The sequence below is a fragment of the Dysidea avara genome, chromosome 7 (assembly GCF_963678975.1).
Source record: "Dysidea avara chromosome 7, odDysAvar1.4, whole genome shotgun sequence".
Taxonomy (NCBI): domain Eukaryota; kingdom Metazoa; phylum Porifera; class Demospongiae; order Dictyoceratida; family Dysideidae; genus Dysidea; species Dysidea avara.
Genome location: NC_089278.1, coordinates 37007324 through 37033654, shown reverse-complemented (window position 1 = coordinate 37033654; position 26331 = coordinate 37007324). Strand labels below are relative to the sequence as shown.

At 37.3% G+C, this 26331-nt stretch overlaps 2 protein-coding genes across 2 annotated transcripts in view; one reads left to right on the top strand and one right to left on the bottom strand.

Annotated features, from left to right (window-relative positions):
- The window catches only part of LOC136262585 (uncharacterized), a 120484-nt gene that overhangs the window by 38806 nt on the left and 55347 nt on the right, over positions 1 to 26331 (bottom strand). The window lies entirely within an intron of this gene.
- LOC136262575 (death-associated protein kinase 1-like) overlaps positions 11197 to 26331 on the top strand; it is a 44369-nt gene continuing 29234 nt past the window's right edge. Inside the window, exons 1-5 of the mRNA XM_066056909.1 lie at positions 11197 to 11312; positions 15408 to 15524; positions 17147 to 17245; positions 19955 to 20053; positions 22728 to 22826. Coding sequence (XP_065912981.1) covers positions 11289 to 11312; positions 15408 to 15524; positions 17147 to 17245; positions 19955 to 20053; positions 22728 to 22826 — 438 coding nt within the window. The 5' untranslated portion in view covers positions 11197 to 11288. The remainder of the gene's footprint in view (positions 11313 to 15407; positions 15525 to 17146; positions 17246 to 19954; positions 20054 to 22727; positions 22827 to 26331) is intronic.

Here is a 26331-nt window from a genome sequence, read left to right as displayed (position 1 = left end):
CTGTGTGTGTGACAGTAAACCCTCAGCTGTCTGACCCTCTAAATAGTCCATTTCCATGCAAGCTACAGTATTCACGGTATGGTAATGAATACTAATTTATTACACATTGCACAACATCCGGTGTCCTTTGGGAGACCTTAAAATGTATTGAAACCTATGGGACTAAGATCTTTACACTTCACGCAGAGGAGGTTGGTCACGCGTCTTAAACATCTCTTGATCTCAAAGAAAAGTTGAACCCATTCAACCCCAACACCTCAGTATCGATATCAAGTATTCTAATGCACGAATTAGTATCGATAAATTATGGCTCCCAGTGCCCTTCGTTCAGCCACGAAGCATGCTGTGTGGTTTTCTTAGCCAAGAAACAAAGGATACATCATGAATACTTCACGTGGATGTGATGTAAAGGGAAGAAAATGCCAACACCTATTTCAAATGCCATTTTTGATTGTGCAATAACACGCATCAATACATCATAGGGCTATGATGTGTGACCAACCTCCTCTGCACTTCACAGGAGCCCAAACCATACCGTTTATTCTTATTATAAGAACGTACTTTTATAGCAGCTACTATACTACAACAATGACGTGAAAATTGGAAAGATACACTGTGTTGTGATCGAGAAATCAGCGATCTTGTGTCAAATGGTTAAGGTTTAAAGGCTGCATCTTGCCTAAGCGAGGTATTTTTACTCTTATAAATATAGAGAATCGTTAGGCAGCAAAACATGGCCACTAAACCTACTGTAATGGGTGAAATAATCGCCTAGTATTGATAGAATCACAGTGATGAAAGATCGCCTATTTTTGCGATAAAATTTTGCATATAGCATTGTTCCCAGCTTTGTAGAAACGTAGTAATAAATCACGAAGTAGACTTTCTAGATGCTGAAAATAAAGTCACTAGAGTCTTCTGCCATGCTAAAGTCGCTTCTTTCCGCTTCACAACACAGCGAATCTTCTCAAACTATATACCATCGTGATGCTAACAACCTGAAGATTACAATTTCGTACTCATAATAAGAATAAATGGTATAGTTTAGGCTCCTGTGAAGATTTCTTACTTCACCCCCATAGGCTTCAATACATTTTAAAGGACACCGGATGTTGTGCAGTTGCAGTTATTAACCACCACATTCCCTAGCCCTTGTGTGAAAATGGGCTATTGAAATGAATGTTCTATTAGAGTATTTTAAGTACAACTGTATGATTTTTAGAGTGTATGATCTTTCAGAGTGACCCCATACATTCTGTTAAATTAAACATACACCTATACTCAAAATAATTACAAGTATGCCAAAAAAATTGGAATTTTCAACTAGAGTAGGGACCATAGCAGTTTGATAAAAAGTACTGCAACAAGCTGGAATAGTGCACGATATTAAATTACAGTGAAACAATAAGAAGTGTTTTATCCCTACTGCTTAAAATTCAAAATGCTTTCAGGAATTCCCAAAATTTTCACCTATTATGTTCTTCAGTGTTCCCATTATGCTTGTTATATTCCTACGTAGGTACTGTGATTAACAGGGGCGTAGGAAGCTATTTGCTACTGGTCTGGTTCTCCCTGTGAGGGACCTGGGACAGGATGGATGCTAGGAAATGCAGTGTGCAAAGCACACTAAGCGAAATGCGAAGCATGAGCCTTCTGGGGGCATGCCCCCCCAGGAAAATTTTGAAAAAAAGGTGCTCGGATATGCAATTTTAATGACATTTCACCTACATGTTATAGCATCGCACATCATGCACAGTGCATATGAAGACGTAGGATTAAAATTTATAATACTGTAACTGTACAACAAATAATTTAAAAGCGAAGGAGTTACACACTATAATAAGAGTAAAGTAAGTACTAGCTATAGGGTATACATACACAATAACACATAACGGTCTAGTTGAACATAAAATTTTACAATAACTGCCTACATAGCTACATTACTGTAGTGCCTACATACTTTCAAAAATGTATGATTCTTTGAATAATCAAGTGAACTTTCCAAAGCAAGACATCCTGTGCTCACTATTGACAAATTTGTTTGCCACATCAACCATCGACAGATTGTCAGTCTTTTCCTTGTGTATGTGAAGGACCATGAGGTTGTTGACCCTCACCTGACTCATTGTGGATCTCAGGTAAGTCTTAATATGCCTCACTGCTGAGAAAGATCTCTCACTTATCGCATTTGTGGATGGATTTACAAGGATCAAATTCAGCGCAGTAAGTACTTCACTGTAAATCTGACGTTGGGGAGGAGAAAGATCCTTGAAGTAGGCAACAACATCTTGCAGAGTTACATCTGCATCTTTCAAGTTAGTAGTTAGTGTTAATAATTGAACACGTAACCTAGCTTTGTCAATATCAGCGTCATAAAAAGCTGCAACTTCTTCTATATCTTCTTCACAAGCTTCCCTATTTGTACTCTTTAAAAGCAAACTTTCCAAATGTTGATACATTCTGTATCCAGGTTGATCAAAACGTTGCTTGATGGAGTTTATAGCAAGATCTAAAGCCTCAAAGTAAAGCCTGCGATAATGTTCCTCGACTGATGTTGGAAAGTGTGATTCCCCCCCCTCCTACTTCATATCTTCTGGGGGCTTTTCTTCGTCTAGGCAATTCAGGCTCTGAAATGCCAAGTGGGTGAGATTTCAACAACAATACTTTCCAGAACAATCAAAATTTTCAGCACTTCTGATGCTCTCAAGTGTCTTTACAGTAAAAGCAGCAATTTTTTGGCTGCCAGCTGCAGACATGCTGCTGCTTTGTAAAGTCCTGGATAGGTTATCTGCATGCCTTAGAACACACTCTCCAAGACATACACCGAAATAATACTGGAATGTTTCCATTTGAGATTTTATTCCAAATGGAAACATTCTATTTTATTTCAAGACACTCGTCCCACAAGTGCTGCAAAGCAGTGTAGTTGTCAAGCACACTATGAAGACTATCAGCTCTTACAGTCCATCATGTAGGACACAAAACTCTAAAGCCAGGTGAGTCCGGAGATAACTCACTTTTCAATTTAAGAAACATAGCATCACGCTTTGGCGAGTATCTGATTAATTTGCTGATTTCAAATGTAGCATCCATTGAATCCTGAACAACTTTACATTTCTTAATGGAATCGGATGCAGCCAAGTTAAGGGCATGCCCATAGCATTGTGTGAACAGTGCCCTTGGCTCTTCAGAAATTATCTGAGCAGCAACACCTCTGATTGCACCTGCCATTGTTCCTGCCCCATCATAGCATTGCCCTCTGCATCTGTTGATGTTCAAGTTCATACGAACCGGAGTATCCTTGATAACCCTTACAACTGTAGCAGCAGATGTGTCAGATAATTGGTAGAGGCCAATGAACTCTTCATGTACTTCTAAACTATCGTCTACCCACCGAAAACACAGCACAAGTTCCTCCTTGTTAGCACTGTCTGTTGATTCATCAGCCATAATGGTAAAAAAAGAAGCATTCTGAAGATTCACTGCTGCAATATCTCGAAGTATTTCTAAAGCCATGATTTGCAACATTTCGTTTTGGATTTCTGGGCTTGTCTATTTGTCTGACTTCTTTTTAAGCCAGTTAACTATTTTCTGATCTTCACAAGCTCGCAAGTTTAGCAGCTGTATAAAATTGCTCTCTAAATTGCTATGGCCCCTCAATGCAATGCCTTGCCTGCCTAAGAAACGAATATTCTGCAGGATTTTTAATAGCATTGATCTGTTCTCGGACTTTTGCTATGCATGTACGGTAGAACAGCACTCACCAATATCCTTTGTCGTCACTGGCAATATAACCATCGTTTGGTTTGCATCTTGGTGGCATTTGCTCTTTTCGTGCGTTCTGAATGCTTCAGTGGCATCTTTTCAGTTCGAAAAACCCTTGCTAATGAATGATAGATCCTTATTAGCAGCTTTTAGCTTTCCTTCTGTCTCTGCTTTACGACATAAGAAACAAAACGCCAGGTCTGAAGCTTCATCGTAATGCAGCCAGCTCCATCTTTCAAACCACGCAGCTGTAAACGCTCATTTTACTGGGTTCTTATTACGAAACGTTCTGGTAGGATAGTTAAAGCTTCTCGGTTGATGAGGCTTGTTCAAAGCTCTAAAAGGCTCACTGACAGCTGTCGACAAAGTCGCAGATTGAGTCGCCATTTTAACACCTAAACACGTGTAATTATTAAGTGAGTTCATTATTAAGTCATGCGCGTGCACTTGTTGCTGACCTGGGTAGCTACATTATGAATGCATTTTTTAATAAAAAAGGCAGTGAAAAGTGGTCCAGCCAAAACCGGACCAGCCGGACCGGTTCCTACGCCCCTGCATAAGATACCATAATAGAAATGCACAGTAGGGATACACAGTGCAACCTCTCTTATCCGGACGATCTGGTACATACTACTGTCCGTATCTCAGAAATGTCCGTAACTAAGAATAGCATGCTATTATGCTAAAGTGACTAATTTAAAAAACAAATATTGTCATTATTGCTATCAGTTAGTGCTATACAGTTTAGTGGGCAGAGGAGAAGTCACTACAGAGCCTTCATGGTCACTCCCCTGGACTGTAAAAATGCATTATCACCTAGCAACCAACTGGTAGCTATTAAACAAGCCACCCAACAGGGGTAGGTAAAAACAGTGGACCCGGGGGCCCACGGAAATCCAACTCTGCTTGAATTTTATATACCTCACAGTATTCTATGCTTGTACTAGGTACCTTTGCAAGTAGTCTTGCATGGCATATCCACTTTTTCTCCCCAGGGCTCAACCCAGAATATTAACCTAGAGGGGGCAAAGTAAGTCGCTTTGGATTCTAGGGGGTCTGGGGGCATGCTCCCCCAGGAAAATTTTGAAAATTTAGGTGTAAATATACTCAATTTGGTGAAATTTTACTGTGATGCCATTGAATATTGACCATTGGATTATACAACTTTGGGATCAATTAAACCTTTCCATTTCTCAAGGCTTTAGGTATAAACCTAGGGGGGGGCAATAGCTAACCCAGGGGGGGCCTGTGCCCCCTCCCCCCCTAGATTAACCCCTGTTCCCCTCACGGCGTCTCGCATGATGTTTACACCAATTAGATATTATAAGCGCCTCTAAAAAGTGTCTGAAGCTGACCACATTTATAGGCCACTGCCTGCTGCACAGTAAGCATATTAGTCTATTATGCCGCCTAGCTACTAGAGTAGTTTAGGAGCATTGTGCAAATGCACCATGACGTATGAAGAGCTGCTGGAACTTGCTTAGCTTGGCTTAGCTGATAATTATTCATCTTGTGCACAGTGAGCATGCTAGCCTATTATGTCACCTAACTACTAAAGTTTAGAAACATTGTGCAAACAAATACTCTGGGAAAATAGCGAGTGACCTGTAATTAATGCAGTCAGCTTCAGACACTTTTCAGAGGCGCTTATAATTTCTAATTGGTGTAAACATCGTGCGAGATGCCACGAGGGGGGAAAAGTGGATTGGCCATGCAAGACTGCTTGCAGAGGTACCTAGTACAAGTATAGAATACTGTGAAGTGTAAAAAGTTCCAAGAAAAGTTGGATTTCCGTGGGTCCCCTGGTCCCGGGTCCTTGGTCCCCTGGTCCACTGATTTTACCTACCCACCAAACGGGTAAACAGTAACCTTTAGGCTCCCTCCTTGTGCTTTCATCTCATTATGGTCAATAAACTACGAACCACTTGACTAATTTAGGCTGTCCAGACAATGGAGGTGTCCTGATAATAGGGGTCAGATAAGAGAGGTTCCACAGTAACACTTTTTATTGTTTTGCTGTGATTTAATGTTGTGCACTACTCCAGCTTGTTTCAGTACTTTTTATCGATGTGCTATGGTCCCTACTCTAGTTGAAAATTTCAATTTTTTGTATACTTGTTTGTCAACTTTTTGTAACTACTTTTCTGTAAAATAAAATTATCATGACTGGTAAACCCATGCATACTGCATCAAAAGAAAGAAACGGCACTGCACACCCCAGCTATCAATTATCATCTGAAAAGTGAAGCATCCATTACACTTCATTGCCAACTATGTTCAACTGGTTACACAGCACTATGAATCAAGAACTGTGTGAAAAGTACCTCTGCAATCAAAGTAGCCACTATGAAAAATATGGACAATTTGTTACGAAGGGAAGCTGTCACATGCTACCATCAAACCAACACCTTTCGCTGTCAGCAAAGATAAATGGGACACAAATGAGGACACTGGTAAGTCCATGAAGAATGTATTGTATGTACTGCAGTATGCCAAAAGGCATGTACTGTATCTGGCTGAAGCGACGTTGAACAGTGAAACAGTCAAGCCCATAGCCTTAGCTGTTATGGAGTTACGCTTGTCTGTCAGTCAGAAACTTATGTTTAATGAATTATTTTAATAACTTGTTGAAAGTGTGTCAGGTCAATAAGGCTTGTTTGGGTTTAGTTTTACCTATCCAATACTGCCTCATTGTCATCAGGGAAAAGTGAGGCTGGTTTTGGTGATGTTTTGTCATGTCACAAACCTTTGTGGTCCCTACTATACAGTACTATCATACTGTATGTTCCTAATAGCACAGTCATTTCCAATTTCATATAAATGTGGGTCAGATAACCAAAAATCTACTGTATTTCAAGAGTGTTCTGTGTATAAAAGTACGGGCTTTAGTTATTCAAACAATTCACTTATCTGAACACTTTTACCATTGCCTGAGGGACATTTGGGTTCAGATAACCGAGGATCTGCTGTACATGACATTATTGTTACTATCTATGCAGGGAAGAGAAGTTAATAGAACAGTCCACTGTGTTGAAGGAAGAGATCAGAAGACTAGAAAGAAGCAGGTAGCTGCTATCTATGTTACATGTGTTATACACATAATGTACCTTTACTGTGAACAGATCACGGGAGACAGCTAACCTGGAGTATCTGAAAAATATAATTTTGCATTATATGTGTAGTGCCAATGTTGGCAAGGATCACATGATCAATGCCATAGCAACCGTGTTACACTTCAGTCCACATGAGGTCAGTGATGATCATGTGATGTCATGTGAGCTCCTACCCACTACAGGTCCAGTTAATCAACTAGTTGGTGGGGTACTACATGACACATTCTCCCCACTCTATATCATTGTATTAATTTCTATTGGAATTATAATGGATATGTACAGGGTGTATATACAAGATTTGAATCACTGAACAAGTAAAACGTTTAGTGTTTAAACTCTATCATTTAGTGGAAGTACTACATGATGTGTAATATTCCTCCACACTTCATATTTCACACACATCACATGTACAACACACACCATAGTGACACTGATAGGTGTTCTTATGGATCATGTGTGGTCTAAGGTGTGGCTTGCATAAAGTTGCTACAACGTTGGATTTCGTGATGTTTTTGAGGGCACAAAGCATTGAGCATTCTATAGCTAAAATTACCATCCCTAAGTGTGTTGTATACTATTAGCAGTGTTGGGAGTAACGCGTTACGTAATATTATTACTTTTGTGATAACTAAGTAATATAACGAAATACGCTATAAAAACAGGTAATGTAACTCAAGTTACTTTACTTACAAATGTAACGTGTTACCTAAGTAATATAGTTACGAATCTAATATTATGTAATATTATTACTACAAGTAACGAAGTCACTAATCTCATTAGTAATCCACTGAGTAACCCCTAGCCACAATGAAGTAATGAAACCTACTGAATGAAGTTTATTCACCAGCTTCTTACTTATAACCAAGATTTGCACATTATCCAACAACACAATCATGTCGCGTGATAAGGCGGTAGTTTTACAAGTGACAGCTTAAGGCTGTGGACACAAAGTAATATTATTAACTCTTGGTAATATAGTATGTAATATTATAGTTACTTTATTTTATGGGTAATATGTAACTGTAACTAAATAGTTCAGTTGCAAGTAATATGTAACTAGTTATTTTACCAAGTAACTTGCCCAACACTGACTATTAGCTAGTAACTTGTGTTATACTGTATCTTCCAGTATGATTTCTTTGCAATTTAATAATTTTCCTAGTGTAGAGCATCTTGAAATACTGTCTTATTGTTCACATTATAGAGTGCCCACCCTAGATCATACATGGTCTATGGTATACAGAACAATTGCCAATAGTACAGTGGAATCTGTCTTAGTGGCCATTTCTCCTAACTGGGTAATTTTCCCTCAAGTAAGAAATGTGAGCTAATAGTCCACCTGTCTAATGTAACCACCTGTGTGTTGCAAAAGAAGAAATTTTGATGTGAAGGTGACCAGCTTAGCCAGGTATTGTCATTCTCTAACAACATCTCCCCATGTATAGGATAGAGTACAACAACACATTATTAATGATCTGATCAGCCTAAAGGCGAGTGGTGCTATTTACCAGAACTGGAACTATCCTACAATAACCATACACCACACAACACATCCTGTAAACAACTCTTGTGGTCATGTGATCACTTGTGGTGTACTTTGAGTAATCAGCCACACAAGAATTGTTTGCTCTTAACACAATGGAGGTTGGTCACAGTGTTATCAAACATCTTGTAATCTCAAATGTGAAGAGAGTTATGAACATTTTGTGCCGTTTTTCTCATAACACTGATTTGCTTGAGTGAAGTTTCATAATCACTGGTCATGAAACCTTGTGGTTACAATTTGTTTATATAAAACAAGTACAACAGATGTAACAAGGATACTAGTGACATAATACATGCAATGTTAAAACTGAAGTGTTCACAGGACACTAAAATGCCCCAGTACATACCTGTAAAAATTGAAGTCCTGCTTGACCCCCTGCACACTAAAATGTCCTAATATGGTCCGTATTGGGACATTTTAGTGTCCTGTGAACTCTTCAGTTTTTACAGAGTATAGTCACTAAGACATAATATGGTAGTGATTATGATCAGGATCAAAATAATACTTGATTGCTACAGCTCAGTCAAAATTTTGATTCCTTGATATTTAACTATAATTCCTAGAAAAGTTCTTAAATATTGTTTAATCACCAATTTTAACAGTGCTTGATCACTTGATGTACCCTAAATCAAACCCTTGATCACATTAGATCAAAAACTGCCACTAAACTGATGGTAGTGACTACCACTTGTTTTATAATTAATACTAACAGCAAGCACTCAACTAATACCAGTCAATTCTGTGACTCTGCAGTGCATAACAATGGATTCAGCCCGTGAGTGGTTAGCTATGCAGACTTCCAATGGAAACTGTGACATCACATTATTGCATTTCCTATCCCTTATAACTACATTTTAACATTAAAAGTCATCCATAACTAAATCAACACTAACATGGAGCTACACCAGACCCTAACATGTTTGTACAGTATGTCGCTAGCTAAAGGCATTACACCAAGAGAAGATTTAGGGGGTGCATGGGGGCTGAAACACCCCCTCCAAAATTTACTTATATGCTATATAACTAGAAAGATAGTAGAAGCTACAGGGGTGGATCCAGAGCAATTTCTTGAAGGGGGGGGCAAATGCCCCATCCTGGATCCGCCATTGAGCTACAGTACAGGTGTAGTTGTCTCTAAAGCATATACATGGGCAATGAAGAGTGAGAAGAGAAGAGCTAATTTCTTCTAGGAATCAACAAAAGGGAATCGAATTATTTTGTATTTCAGGGATAAAACTGCAAAAAGCTGTTAATTAACCATCAAAAAAACAACAAAAACTCAAATAGACAGTCAACTATTCTAATAGAACATCCATCATTAAAATTCTTTAAACTATAAAGAACAAAGACCAACTGCTAGATGCCTTGATCTTCATCTTGAACTCAAACCATACTGCATCATCTATGGTGTGTCTTTATATGAAAGCTAGTTACCAAAGTTAAAGTGGCTCACAATGTTTATTCAATGAGATTCAAACAACACAATTATATTCGATCTCAGAAAGTTAAAAATTTTCTGTGATGGTATGCCCCCAGACCCCTCAGATAAAGCATGCTCCTCATACTGAGTGTGCTTCTCATAGAGAGTAAACCATCATTAAGATGTCAACAACACATACAATTACAGATATGGCAAGGAAGCTATAAAAATAAAACTGTTACAGTACAACACAAACTGCACTACTAGTCTGTATTACGGACCCGACACTCACACAACTTTAAACTAGTACCTTACCAACCAAGAATTGATGTATATAAATATTCCTTCCTCCCAAGAACTGTACCAGAATGGAATAGATTAGATGATGAGATTATTGAGACTGAGTGTGTTGAAGAATTTAAGCAAAAATTAGCCCCTTCTATGTATATAGTTAAGTAACTTATCGTAATTGTATATATTTTTATAGTTTATTATTGTAATTGTACATATGTATATAATTAAGTAACTTGTCGTAATTGTACATATTTATATAGTTAAGTAACTAATGGAAATTGTAAACATGTAATTGCACATCAGCATTATACCCCTGGAGGGTCCTGCTGATTAACAATAAATAAGTTGTATCAACCAGTACCGTATATCCAGTTGCCACATTTTTAGCCCCCTCTTGGGAAATCCTAGATCCGCTCCTAGCATTGACTTTATAGAATCATATTTTATGTTCATGTAGTATGGGCTGAGGGTCTACCAGTGTTCACAGCCTTGCTGCAACAACCAATAATACTAAAATTGTTTAGACAACAATTCAGTTATGCACTGCAAACAATCACACACTCACGTAGCTAAGATTGACCAGACTATATGCTCAGGTCCTCTTCATCCTAAGCTGATTGATCGATGCATATAGTCTATTATCTATGACCGATGTTAATCTCGTGAGGTTGTCATGGCAAAAGGGGCATCACATGACTAAAGCAAGGTGCCTGGAACGTGCATAACACTTTAGAACTGAAAATCGAGGGTACTCGAGCAGTGGCGGATCCAGAATGGGGCATTTGGGGCAAATGCCCCCCCTTCAAGAAATTGCATACAAGATCGAGATACTCTAATAGAGCAGTCAATTACTCTAATAAAGCAGTCACAATGTTCATGAGGCAGTGTAGCTTACCTATGAAGCTATAAATAGGATTTTATTTTACATAACAGACGTGATATAGTTGGTAAGGATAACTAGCTATTATTGTCGTGACCTTTTTTTTTTTTTTTTTTTTTTTTTTTTTGATCTTCAACTGGTTTTCAGCAAGTTTTTTTGGTCTTCAACTGTTTTTCAGAAAGGTGCCCCCCCTCTTTCCAAACTCTGGATCCGCCCCTGCTCGAGCGATCGTTAGTATACCTTAAGTGGTGGAGGGAGGTGAGCAAGGAAATGTCGGAGCCGTCACCAAGTAAAGTAAGTTTTGATTAATAGCCGAATTAATCTATAATCCAGATGATTAAATACTGCATTAGTAGGTCATAACTTGTAATCCATATTATCAAGAGTATTATAATAGGCAGATAGTGTTGTGCAGGCCTGCCAACTCTCACGGGTTTACCGTGAGTCTCACGGTTTCACTACCCTGCTCAAGGGCAGCAGATCGAATCTCACGGTTTTTGAGAAAAGTCGAGACCTTTTTTTTTTTTTTTTTTTTTTTTTTTGGTCTCAGCATAGCATCTACCAGTTTTTTTTACTACACACTGCAATACTACAATAAAGGTACAGAAATCTCAAGATTTTTTTACTTTCCAGGTTGGCAGGCCTGGTTGTGGTTACTATTGTTTGTAGTCAGTATACTCTTGATCATGTTTAAACTGTGGGCAGAGCAAGAAGGGGCAGAAAAACAAATTCTGCCCAATTCTGTGACAATGCAAAGGTTTTGGAATTCTATACTTGTACTATGCTAGTCTCGCGTGGCCAGACCGCTTTTTTCTCTTTGTCATTGGGTAGGGAGAAAAAAGGGTCTGGAACAGTTTGAATCCCACAATCGTCTTGACACGTCACGAGGCTACGTCATAAGTATGCAACCCATGTGCTTAAACTCTATTGTAACAAGAATGTCACAGCACAACAATAAACAAAGATTTAACTTAGTTAAAGAACTAACAATCAATTCAATCTATTATCGCCTCAAAGGCAGCTTTAGATGCTGATCGGTTTATAAATATGCGCTTGCAATTGATTGACGCAAGCGGCTACTATTTGAAAACACATTACGTTTCTTTGGTTAACACCCCCCAATTATCTGGGGAGTGCCAAGATGAGTGTGGGATTCGAACTGTTCCAGACCCTTTTATCTCCCTACTCAATGACAAAGAGAAAAAAGCTGTCTGGCCACTCGATACTAGTACTATGCACCTCTGCAAGTAGTCTTGCATGGCCAGTCCAGTTTTCCCTCATCACGATGTTGTTTAAACCAATTAGAATTTATAAGTGCCATATTGAATTTATTTCGTTAATAATCAATATATTAATATTGAAAGGGACACCCCCCAAAACTACGTAAAATGCTTAAAATGGTGTAAAAACACAGTGATTTTCGTAAATTTTTGAAGGACCCACAACAAAAAACGGTCTGCTAATTATTCACATACCTCTAAGGAATACGCCACCTTCTTTTCAAGACTGTAGCTACAGTAGATAAGTGGGCCCAGCTAAGTTTCTGAATCCGGTTTGTCATTTACCCAATGCGTAATGTATTGTGGGATTCACCTGTTACCAAGACTGTGGGAATTTTCCTTAAACTAATTAGTCTAAACACAAAAAATGGTCTGGAACATTTTGTACATGATTAGAGTACTTTTGTACTTTTAAGGAATTGTATGAAGAGTTGTTGCCCTTGAGCGGGCCATTCAGTTTAAAGACAAAAATTAAGGAAAGCCGCTTCGAGAAAGTGCCGCGTGAGTAACTTAGTTTAGAATAGCTTTGTTTTAGTTTCTGTAGGCCTATATAAACAGACACCATGTTTCCTAAGCCAACTTTTAGTGGGATTCTCGTATGTTTTTGACCTTACCATGTCAGTAGATATGCAGAATTCCGCTAAAATCAGTAAATTTTATTAGGTTCACAATCCCAATGGCTAGTTTTAATATGCTTCTGAAGGTGACTGCATTTATAGGCCAGCTGCCTGCTGCACAATGAGCATACTAGTCTATTACATATATCCCCTAGCTACTAAAGTTTAGAAACATTGTGCAAATGGTGTGAAGTCTGGTTTTCAAGCTGCTGGACTGAAACTTGCTTAGCTAGTAATCAGAATTTTGCCAGATATTATTTTTTAGAGACGCTTATATTTTCTAGTTGGTATAAACATCATGTGAGACACTGTGATGGGGAAAAAGCGTATTGGCCATGCAAGACTACTTGCAGAGGTACCTAGTACAAGTATAAAATATTGTGAAGTGTATCAAATTCCAAAAAAGCTGGATCTTTGTGGGTCCCTGGGTCCACTATTCATACTTCCCCATAGATAATAGACAATGTATTTAGTAGGTGAGTCTATTATTTGTGGTTCCACCTCAGTTACATGTCTCAGGACCCAGTTACATAACTAACTACTCACAAGTCCATTATTGTACACTAAGAATTGACTGGTATTAGTTGAGTACTTGCTGTTAGTGTTAAAGCAAGTGGTAGTCACTTCCATCAGTTTAGTGGCAGTGCTTGATCTAATGTGATCAAGGGTCTGATTTAGGGTACATCAAGTGATCAAGCATGATTAAATTTGGTGATCACAAAACTACCATAATGTTTTTGTGAATACACTGTAAAACTGATGTGTCCATAAGACACCAAAATATCCCAGTACAAGACATTTTGGTGTCCAGGGGGTACTTCAGCAGCTTTTATGTTATAGTTAAAGCACCACCACATGTGTGTATGGAAAATACAGCACAAGGGGGCGTGTCAAGAAGCTAATACAGCACGAGGCTAAGCTGAGTGCTGTATTTGCCTCAAGACACCCCCCGAGTGCTGTTTTTTGTACACACAAGCATAGGCGGTGCTTTAAGTGTTATATTGTACTTCCTGGTCATCTGGTTCGGAGCGATTTACTCTAGTACTCAAACCGCTGCGATTTTCGTTTTCAGGATATCAGTAAGTGTTTATATAATCTATTTCTAGTTGTAGAATGAACTAATAGGATTAGTTAGGCTAGTTTTAGCGATTTACAATGTTACGCACATGATCAATCGTGCTGTCTTAGTGGAGTCGTGTTTAAATAGGTTCGTGATCAGATGATCAGTAAGTGTTTATACAGTATGTTTCTAGCCATAGAACGAACTGGTAGGATCTCTTTGGCTGGTTTAGCAATTTACAGTGTGTTGTTTTCATAACATTCTGTAAAAAGAATTCTCTGCATAACTGCACAGTATTTGCAAGTGTGCTGTATTTGCCCAATTAAGTGCATAACTGTTCTGTATGAATCATACAGTACAGTTATGCAGCTAATAAGTACTGTATGAACAATACACTACGCAGCATCACTTTGATCCTTTCACGCAAAGTATAATATATACCGCACAGTAATGGCCCATCTAGTGGCCTATCGGTTGGGTTGTGGTATTTACCATATAGCAGGTTTTTATTGCAAGACATTACTTCTAGCATTTGTTAAATTTGCGAGAATTTTGCCGCCATGATAACATGATTTTGCAAAGGTCACATGCTGTTGAAAGCTTCATCATTAAGCTATCTGGAAAGATATATTTTCCCAACCAAAGTTGTGTACTGTAAAAGAAAGTTGAAGCAAAAAGTGCATAAGAAAAGGTGTATGTGACTCGAGCTAACAATCTTTGCTCAAGGAAAAAATGATTGCCTGCAGGCTTAGCTTGCTAGCAAGGGTCCAGCTCTTTATTAAAGCTTTCTCCGAGCCCATCAGGCTAGTTAAACAATGGAGACATGAAAGACAGCAGGGGAAAAATGATGTAACAGTTGTATATACAACACTGGACAGGTGTTTTTGCTTTAACTCTGCTAGTAACAGAAATAGTTGATTGTTACAAATGTTGCCACATTGCCTTTTCAAGGGGTAGACACTTCTATACTGTCTGTTGAAACACAGCTGGGATCAAGATTCAATCAAAGGGCTTGTGCACAGTGAATCAAGTGATCAAGGCATCCACAAAAGTGGTGATCAAGAACTTTTGAAAGTGAACTTTTAGCAACACTAAGAATTTACTAGGCTTTTACGGTTGATCAAGAGATCAAGGCTCTTTTACAGATGAAATCAAACAATCAAAACAAAATTTAGACAATCAAAATTCTTGATCGCTAGTGTATCAACTGCATGGCAGTATGGAAGTGACTACCCCTTACTTTATTGCACATATCTTAACTAACAGCAAGATTTAAATTTTAGCAATGACCTTCTGTTGCTAAATTTCCCGCTGCAGAAATTTCAGATATAATAACCCACTCTATGACATGCATTTTGGTGTATCCTAGTATTATTGGATCATGTGAGGTGTTATGGTTTCACTAATCAGTCACCATGGTGATACTTTACAGGAGAAACTGGATCGGCTACTAAAGGCAGCCAAAGATGGTAATATAAGTGACCTACATTACCTATTGGAGGACAAGAAGTGGGATGTGAATACAAGAGGTCCTAATGATCGTCCATGGGTGAGTTGTAGTTGGTATAGTTGTCTATAGTGTAGTGTTGTGTAGAGTGAGTAGTGTGTTTATTACAGATGTATACAATTTTTTGTATAAGAAATTTCAGTTTGAAATTATTTTTGATTGCCATTTGTTTCATTTTCTGGTGGAAATTATAATCCCAGTAAATTATATATCATCAAATAAGTCACTATACCTTTAAGGAATATGGTTTCTCTGAGCTGTGTGAGTCACAACACTTACTTAATACAAAAATTAGGGTCTGGAATGGGACATTGATGGGTCACTTGTTTGGCCTTCATGTTGAGTGCACTATTTGACTGCTGTCAAGTTGTTCATTACAGAAACTTCATTTAAACAACTATTCCAGGGGAGTAAAGCTTCTATAGTGAAATGTTTGTTGCAGGTGGTATGCAATAGAGAGCTATAGTACAATGGACATATTGGGCTCACGCTTAAGATGGAACTGAACACACAACAAATTAAATACAACCCTCATGTTTAATGAGCTATTATAGGATGACCCCAAATCTCAGATAGCGTGTACTACTTGATTAATTTTGAAAGGTTTTGATAGCTTGAGATGATGTAGTACAGTGTAGCTTGTGAAATAACACAACTTTATTTTACGATCATCTAATTATGAAGTTACAAGCTAATTGCATCAATAACTTGGCCAGTTACAATGAACAACCCATCACTAAGCCACTTCAATTTCAATTGTTTCACACTTTGTATACTTTTCCTTTTTTTGTAGATACCGTAGAGACGGGTTGTTAAGCACATGCGCTTATAATTTTCAGAGAAAACTTTTATAAAAATCATACTATCTGTTAGGGGCATATGCCTAATAAACAATTATGTTGTGTTTACATGGAATCACTGTGTTGCAATAGAGGAGTTAGTAGTTCGTGCCAGTCACCATGCCAATGTGTAAGGATATTTAGCTCTATTTCTGGGTGACATCCTTCGTAATGAACAAGAATATTGTAATCCAGATGGCTGATTTGCTGTGTACACAGTGAAGGGAGACCTCAAGGGAGACTTAAGCGCTCAAGGAGACATTCACTTTCCAGCGTTTCTTCCTGTATGTAGCTTTGTCGTGTGTCGAGCCTTGCATTTTCCCACATGTGCTTATCAGCCATATGGTTAATCACAAGAAATGTGTATGCGCTTAACAAATAATATGCTTAATTGACAAATGCGATTAACAACCCAACTCTACGATATGGCACAATATGAGGTATATTGTGTTACATGTTATACACACACACATAGTGGGGTGGGTTTCCATGGTAGCATAAATGATCATCCAGTCATGGTTAGTAGTCCTGAACTACATTTTTTGTTAGTTTGTTGTCCCTACTCTAAACTTTTAATCTACCTTGGAATGTCAAGATCATGACTACACCCTTCATGATATTCAGTATTTGTGTCTCTAGTGAGGTAGTAGTTAATTTATAGTGCTCAATAACCATATAAGGTATACCCTTATGTTAATCCTTAATTTTGGTACATTACCATCCACCGTATTCAGTACAATAGAAGTGGTACAGTATAGTGACCTCATCTGTGTCACTATAGTCACTACGTGATGTCTTATTACATGTCATTGTCTATTACTATAGTACAACATGACGTTGCTACTGATCACCGCACAATATGCACGGTCAAAAGCATTTAAGCTCCTACTCACCAAAGGAGCAAATATTCATGCTAAGGATAAGGTGATTATTATAATGTGTAATTACTGTTGGTGGGTGTGGCTTGTCCATTACCAGAGGTGATGAACTAAGGCCATGACAAATTAATGTTATGTTTCATGGATGCAGCGGATAAATGTTTTGGAAAACCCAAAATAAATGCAAATCACGTGATCTCTTAAAATAATTGCTAATATGGCTATAGATTCTGTAATAATGTGCAAGCAGTAATAGTGTAATAGCAAGGGGTAGAAAATGGAGCTCCATCAGAAGGACTTTAGCTTTTGCACCTGTCAAGATAGGGATACTCTAATAGAGCAGTCATGTAAACTCCAGCAAAACAGTCAGTTGTGGTTTACATTATTTACTTTTCGACCTGGCCGGGTCACTACTAGAGGGCAAACAATCCGGGAAACATATGATTAATTTGGTATGGCCTAATTGTAGTCTTACTAGACATATTAATGATCTTACTAATTTGTCTAATAATATCGATATTTTTAAATACCATGTATAATGTAACTACCACTAGACAGTCCAAGTAGCTAAGACACTTGGTTTGTTGTAACTTGTTGATAATAATAAAATTTGTGTCAGATCAAAATACAAGGAGTAGGGCTATGAATCAATTGTGATTAATCAAATGATCAATTGGCAGTGTTGGGGCAATTACTTTTTAAAAGTAACTAGTTACATATTACTTGCAACTGAACTATTTAGTTACAGTTACATATTACTAAAGTAACTATAATAATATTACATATTATATTACTTTGTGTCCACAGCCTTAAGCTGTCACGTGTGAAACTACCACCTTATCATGTGACATGATTGCGTTGTTGGACAATGTGCAAATCTTGGTTATAAGCAAGAAGCTGGTGAATAAGCTTCATTCAGTAGGCTTCGTTACTTCGTTGTGGCTAGGCATTACTTAGTGGATTAGTAACGAGATTAGTAACTTCGTTACTTGTGCACTATTGTGCGGTTAGATGATGCAATCATGTACTTTCGGAACGTCGATAACAAGCATTGTAGACGATTCTTCAATGTGATAATGGCACTACTAATAAAGAGAAACAGTAAGGAGAGGGATTATATAGGTTGGAGTGACGTATTGCTACTTTTGTATGCCTCAAAACAGTGACCTCGTGCTTGTATGCAGATGCGCACTTGCTCAAATGCTGGAAAACCTGACCTAGAGATAATCACTTTAACTGTAAACAGGTTAGTGATGTTTATTGTGTTATTATAAACAGTGCTAGCCAGTAAAGTAGTGAAATTTCACGTTTGGTTTCACTTAGATCAATTTTCGTACTTTAAAGTTATATAATGGATTTGTGGTTGCACTTTTGTAAACAACAACTTCATAATCGAATTCCTTGCTCTATAGCGAGTAATTTAATATATAGTTTTATAGGATTATATGGCATGGTGTGTAAGTTACAGCAGTTTAGAAGCAGTAGATCAGAGCCTCTACAAACTTGGCAGTGAAAGGGGTTAAAAGGAGCTTGGTTGAAAGAAAACAGCTCGCGTGTCCAAGTAATCACGTTCAAATGCATTCGCAAGCAGCCTGAAATTGACTGTACATTTCATTGTTGTATTTTTTATTAATGAATTGACAAATGCAAAATACAAAGTGAGTCCTACTTACAGCTTTATACATGATGTATTATGGTGTGTATTGTACAAGCTAGTGGCAAGTTACAATTGCTCCAAAACTTCAAATCACCACAAGGATGGATTTAGTAGTATGGCTGGTATGGTTTGCTCTGAATACTCAAACATATAGCAACTCTCAAAATCCTTCATCAGCATTGGTCAGAGAGGGAGAGTAGAAGAAAATATCTCACTAAAATCTGCTAAAGAGATCGATATCAAAATACTCTAATAGAGCAGTCAGCATTACATAATGATTATGACACTATAAACAATACTAACATCACTGAGTGTGGGCATTATAATTGACTTATAACCAGCTGTCTGCAAGTGATGAAATGCTATATGCAGCCTGTAACTATGTGATATGATTTTTTTACTGTGTTAAATATGAATGGAATTTTAAACTATCAATGATGTATGGTACAGCTCAAACGCAACATCGTCTCACGAGAGTGTAAGCAATTAAAAGACTCACTAATTAAAGGGCGTGGCACTCATTTTGCTTCCAGTATTCATCTCAAACTAAACGGGATGAATACTTGTGAGCGCCACGCCCTTTACTTAGCGAGCTTTTAAATTACTCCCACTGTGGAGAGATGGCATTGCATTTGATCAGTACTATACACTGTAGTGCCATTAAATTTCATGTACCATTTAAAATCTCGAATTTTCTGTGTATGGGGGAAGGGGATAAGTCTATTTTTCACAATGGTAGTTACAGCTACTCAGATGGCCTCACCGTCATCTCATTACTAGATCCATGCAGCTATGCACTAGGTACATATTTCTACAAGTCTAGTTTTTGTTCAATGGATCACACATAGTATTTTATAATCCACACTGTATTGCACCCTGTGCACTTGTAAATGTGTTCTGTGAGAGATTTCCAGTTAGCTATATGATAGTTACACAACAGATAACACTACAGTGTATGTGTAACTAGTAGTGTAGCTGGATGGGTATATAGCAGATTATAGCATAGTTGGGGTAGTAATGTATGTTGATAATTGTTAACAATTTTTAGTCTAGTGTTATGATGATTGTTGTAGTGATGATGTGTTTGTGTTGTTTTAGCATGATGGTACAGCACTCCATTGTGCTGCCTTTGGTGGAGATAGTACCATAGTGAAGGAGTTGATCAAGTTAGGACTGGATGTTAATGCCATCAATAAGGTAAGCTAGTATAGTAATGAGATGTTGGTAGTAACTGTTGTGTACATGTTAACTGTTAAACAAGTAGTATTGTTGTAGGAGTGTGTAGCATTAAATGATGTGTAGAGTTATCATGTACATTGGTGACCTCTATGATCATGTGCGTATGTGTGTTATGTGTCTGGTGGAGTATTGATTGTGTGGTATATGTAGTGATGTGTATGGGATGACATCTCACTGGTCTGTGTTACTCTGTGGGAAATTGTCATCCTCCAAGTTTGCTTTATCAAAATTCAAATTGTGATACAAAGGTTGAAGGCGCAAAATTTTTGCTGATACAGAAATGATAGCCGATATAGTACATGACATGATAGTAAAGTTACTATTGTAATAAGGTCACTTGTTGTTGATTTTATGTTACAGATCCCCCAGGGCTGTGTTGTTATACATATCTTAGTGCCTGTGTAAATTTGTTCATTATTATGACATCGCAGGAGTGTCCGCCATTATTCCATCATCTCAGTGATTGTATGGGAGTAGTAAACCAATTCACTTACATAGGCATAGAGGAAAACAAGCTAGATGGGCTAAAGAATCACCTAAAAGCCAGGAGATTGATATGCTCTAATAGAGCATTCAGCTTGCTATAATAAATAGTCAGATTATAATATAATGAGCCACCATCCCACATTGGTTTAGGTTAACTTTCCTGATCTGGAACATGTTTGGCCTAATAACAGTAGTGTAGTAAACTAGAGTGGTATGGACCTTATCCACTTTGACGTCACAGCATAAAAAAGACAGTGATAGTGTGGAAATTTTGTACAGGGTTGCATTGAGAGAAATAGTGTTTTGTTATAATAACGTTTATGTACAGCAGCAAGGGCAAGGTAAGGCATACTTCCTAGAAGCCGCATACTAACCTGAACTTTCAATTATTCTTAAAACCTTCTGTAAAGACCATTTCTAATATATTCACAGAAATTTTTGGATGCCCAGTCTCCTCAAGCAGGAAAGTTTTTAGTATATGTGGGTTAGTATGTGGCTTCTAGTAAAGTCACAGAATCACCTATATACTTACTTAAAAGACAAACGTGCACAGTTTTGTATCCATATCAAAACTTTAGTCTGGTTTCTCCTGGTGGGATTATTTGGCATCACCACATCATGCTGTACTCTTAGTGAGTTTCCTATAATGGTCTAGTACAGTAATGTCACTGTGACATCTATTCTCCTTATCACTAGCCATACTGATGTCACTCCACAAGAGGTTAACATCTACTCCACCATGACATAGTGGTGTTGAGTAATAATATCTTATACTGAGTAATCTCGGTAATGAAGGACCAATATTCTTCACCTTGCTGAGTATTCATGTTAAAACCCTTTAACTGCTAAGGATGCCATATATGGTGTCCTCAGACTATAAACCCGACAGTGATAGAGATTTATACACTATAGCATTCTTCATGCACTAAACCAACAAAACACTGGAACATGGGTAATCAAATCCTTGATGTACTAGCTATTGCTAGTAATGTTACATAATCACCTGTTATCATGTACAGTAGGGAAGGTTATGATTTTGTAATGCAATTATTTTGTGAGATGGATTTTAGGCCATGTGTGTGTTTACGCACATGTGGTTGTAGTTGTGAAAGCACCTAATAGCCAGTCTTAACTTGTATTGCTTCAATTATAAACAGACTAACAATGTTTATTGTATTGTAAGGAACATCAGAACAATGTTTACTAATGGTTGAACATGCTCACAAATCAATTTTTACGATTTATGGTTTATAACATTCTTGTGGTTCCCATTATGAACAAGACTGAAGTAGCTGTATAATCAAATTGTTTAGACAATAGCAAACATATTATAGACAGGTTCAGAACATTTCATGGTTTGGTTTGTCACTTAATTGCTTAACCCTTCAAATCTGGAATTAATCTTGAACATGAAATAATGTGTTACAGAGCTTTCCCTAGTGAAATAAAGTAGATCAGTAAAAATGTCAATTTGCTACCAACATCAAAGTCAAAATTTTAATTATATTCTTTTTACCACATCAAAAGAATTTCTAGTAAAATAGAGCGGTAAACCCCTGTGTAAGTGCATATTATAGGCAGGCGTCAGGTTTGTGTTAACAAAATAGTAACCATGGTAACAGTGTATTGTGAGACTATACATGTTGTGTGTAGATTGTGACCGAATTGTGTAGTGGTATAGTTTGATGGTGTAATAGAATTTCATTATTACAGTGTAATGTGCTCATATACAGGTTTAGTAGGAGTGTCCACCATCATTAAATTGATCAGACAAGTTGACCACACTCAACTGGTTTAGAATTATAAATGAAAACAGTCTTGTTGTTTGAGTTATAGTAGATCATGTGATAGCAGCCATACTAGTGTGGTGTGGTCCTGTTTAGTAGGTGTACAATTTTTATTGGATGATATTTATGGTAGAGTGATGGTCGTACACTGGTAGTTATGTTGAAGTTATAAACACTTTGTTAGGTGATGTGATTACTGGCTACACATTCACTATTTGTGGTCAATAACTTCAAATGTTATCATACACACTCCTCCATATTAGTTTGGATAATTGACTCTCGACTGTATTATTGTTGATGTGTAGTAGTGTAGCTAGTATGTTGTGAAGTTAATTGTCATCAAATATAATTCACTATAGTATCAATGGACACCCCTACATATTGCAGCCCAATGGGGACACCATGAAGTTTTCCAACTTCTACTCAAAGCAGGAGCTAAACTGGATATGGTTGATGAAGTTAGTGATCATAATTTATTAATAATGAGGTTATGTGTATAGTGGTATAGTATTAGTGTAGTAATCACACAAATTAAGATGGCTGTCAAGTGGATAAGAGGAGCCCTTGCTACAATAAACTTTATACCCTATGAAACCATCTGTTGTGTAATAATATGTATAGTTAGAGTAGCTGTGTGGGATTATCTTAAACTAGTTAACTTAGTCATGACAATGCTGTTAGTTCTTGTTGAGGTGATCATGTGTAGATACCATAAGTTCTCTCTAAAATTTTTCAGCCCCCTCTATTTATTCGGTACCCGTATTCTAACAGTGAAATAATTTCCCCTAATAAAAAAATCGGCACATTTGCTATTTTTGCGATGGATGCTGATAGTGACGAGAACGTCAGAGTTATCTAGCCTTAATATCAACGATACCAATTATACTGTGACGAGTGGTCGATCAACTAAAATTAGTGGTGATTTCTATCTAATTATAGGCCAAAATTCGGCGAGACGAAAACTATTGATTTAAAAATATGCCGAATTTTTTGAGGACTTATGGTAATAGTATTGCAGCATCCCCCAGTACGGCTTATTGTAGAATAGAAATGTCCACTGAACAATTATATATAATCATGACTGATCATTTGACCGCCACCTTAATCTGTTATATAATGTGCCATATTGTGTTGAATTATGGCCAGGCATTTTAAGCAACTCTTACCCCGCACTATACTATACCGGCATTTATATACGTGACCATCATTCATGAGCCAACTTATACCTCAGTATTGTACTCTCCTTGATGTCTTCATACTTAATCATGTGTCACAGATTCAAGTTATATAGGAACTCTATAAAACATTCTTCCCTTCATCATTTATAATATATTCATTTGAGACCAGGTGTTTATTCAAAACCAGGCAAAAATTTCTCCTCAAAATTGCAGCCTTGATCAAAATGGCTTTGTTTGAGATTTGTCAACACATTAAAAAAAAAAATCCCTCCTTGAAATTTTGGATGGTGGCAATCTGCAAGAACTTTCTCCCTCAAAAGAATCCCGCTTTGTGGTATTAGAAATACTGTATGTTATATTATCCAGTGAAATGAGTATTGGACTTGTTTTGTTAAGGTTACGGGTTACCAGATAAATAATTTTGCAGGAGCTTTGTTTATAGTTCTGTTTTAACCGTTTTGCTTGGAAGAACTCACTAAAATTACATGAATATTAACGTACTGTACAAGTAATACCATAAGCAGTAATACACTCAACAAGGGAAGCATTTGTACAGAAATGCAAGCACTAAACAGTGAAACTGTTGAGTTGCTATTCATCAAATACCAGGTTTCATGGGAAGCCACATCGTGATATTTAGCATTAATAAGCTATTACTTAGTGATTTCTAGGTCCTCACGAATGAATTGAGTTGTTATCCAATTGTAACAGCCCAGTAGTGGACTCGTGGTATTTCCGTAGCAGAACTACTCACCATTATCCTTGAAAGATACGATAATTAACCAGCCTCTGGTCAGTTTTCCCACAAAGTCTCCTCGACAGGACCTAGATAATATAACCACCCATTGATACTGCCCTAAAAAATTAGTACTAATTGGCTGACAGCTGCTATTTTTGATGAATAATAACCACATTAAGCACTGAGTAACGCTAACACTGGTTCAGCTGGTTCAACCATATTGCGGGGACTTAATTTTACTCTTGACTGCCTTCCGTAGTAAATTATTAACACTCACTTTGTATGATTCCTCCGCTATTATCACGTGGCTATACAACGCTTTGAAGTTAACAACCTTATCATTAACACCTGCTTGAGTTTTGTGCTGATATTGCACCATCCATTATCGTGCATCGAAAAATAACGTATTATTAAGCGCCTACCCCGTAACCTTAAGGTCCCTTGCAAAAAAGTGAAATAGCTACCCATTCTATTAGCATGGCTATTGTATTAAAAACATGACAACTATATAGTGTAACCATAGTGATAGATGTCTCCATTGTGGAGTAAAATGATAGTTGCTTGGCAACACTGCAAACATTACTAAGGTATCATCCCTTTGGTGCTATAGGAATGGCTGCTAAGTTTGATCACTCTGTAACAGTAATTGTTGATTGCATAACAGTTGCTATGGTTATCGGATTGATTTTTATCAAACATAAACAGAGAACTACAATGAAAAGTAATTTTTTGCTTTGTGAATCAGCTGAACAGAATGAGTCAGTGAGACCAGTCTGACCATAGATGTAGTATATGGGATTAATGGTACGAGAATTGTAAACAGGAAGGGTAAAATAGTCCATCATATAGCTGAACATGGCTTCTTCTTGTTTACAAAGTGAGAACTATTAATCCAATATACGGTAGTCCCTCACTTATCCGCCTGTACCATCATTTATCTAAAATTGATAATGACTGTTCTATTAGAGTATTTTGTTTGTAGATGGTTTATTAGAGTAAGGGTGTGTTCTATTGGAGTATGTGAACAAAGCTCTGTATATAAATGAATGGGCTGAACAGTTAACTTATCTGAACACTTTTTATCATAGCCTGAGACCATTGTAGTTTGGATAACTGATGGTCTACTGTACTACAACAAGCAATCCTATTACATCTACTAATACAGTTAAACTAGTACAAATCCAGTCACCTGTTAGACAAAATATGTGAACTTTATTGAGTAGTTGTGACAAGTCACTATACATGGTTTGTACAGTGACCATATTCCACAGTGACAGAACTAACTGTGTTACCATATTTGGTTATTGTGAGTGTGGCCTAGACTAGTATTGTGTGGTGTGGCTAGGGACCCGCCAATTATTTTTATCTATTATGCTATGCTGCACTGCTCAAAATTTGCCTATTACGTATGCTTAAATTAATGCTCAATATTTACCTTATTATGCTCAATATTTATACCAGTTTTTGTAGTAAATTTGCACTTTATGGGAAAACAGTAAGTCGCTGAAGCACAGACTCTAAATCCTTGCTTGTCAAAATGTATGTCATAGAAAAGATCAATATACTCTAATAGAACAGTCAGCTATCTGATTATTCTCTGACTGTTGTATTAAAGTATATCGATCTTTTTCTGTGATATGTATTTTGATAAGCAAGAATTTATGGTAATGCACAAGTGTCCTGCCTATTATGCTAGCATTATGCTCAATGCTTTCAAGCACCTATTATGCCAGCATAATCGGCAGGTCCCTAGGTGTGGCCCTATACATGGACACGTTGTTAACAGTCCACACAAAAGAGAAAGAGAAATTATCATTACTGCTTTTTCCTGCCTACCTTCCAGTCTGGTTCACCACATAAACATGTATGACACCTTATCCTTCTACACACTGGATGATATTTCAAGTGCTGCAGAGTGTAATATGTGCCAGTAAAATAAATTTTCACAATTGCTCAATCAGAAAGTACATTGTAAAATTGTTAATTCTAAACTTTAAAAATAAGTAATTATTTTACTCACATGACTTTTATATGTCATGATTCAGT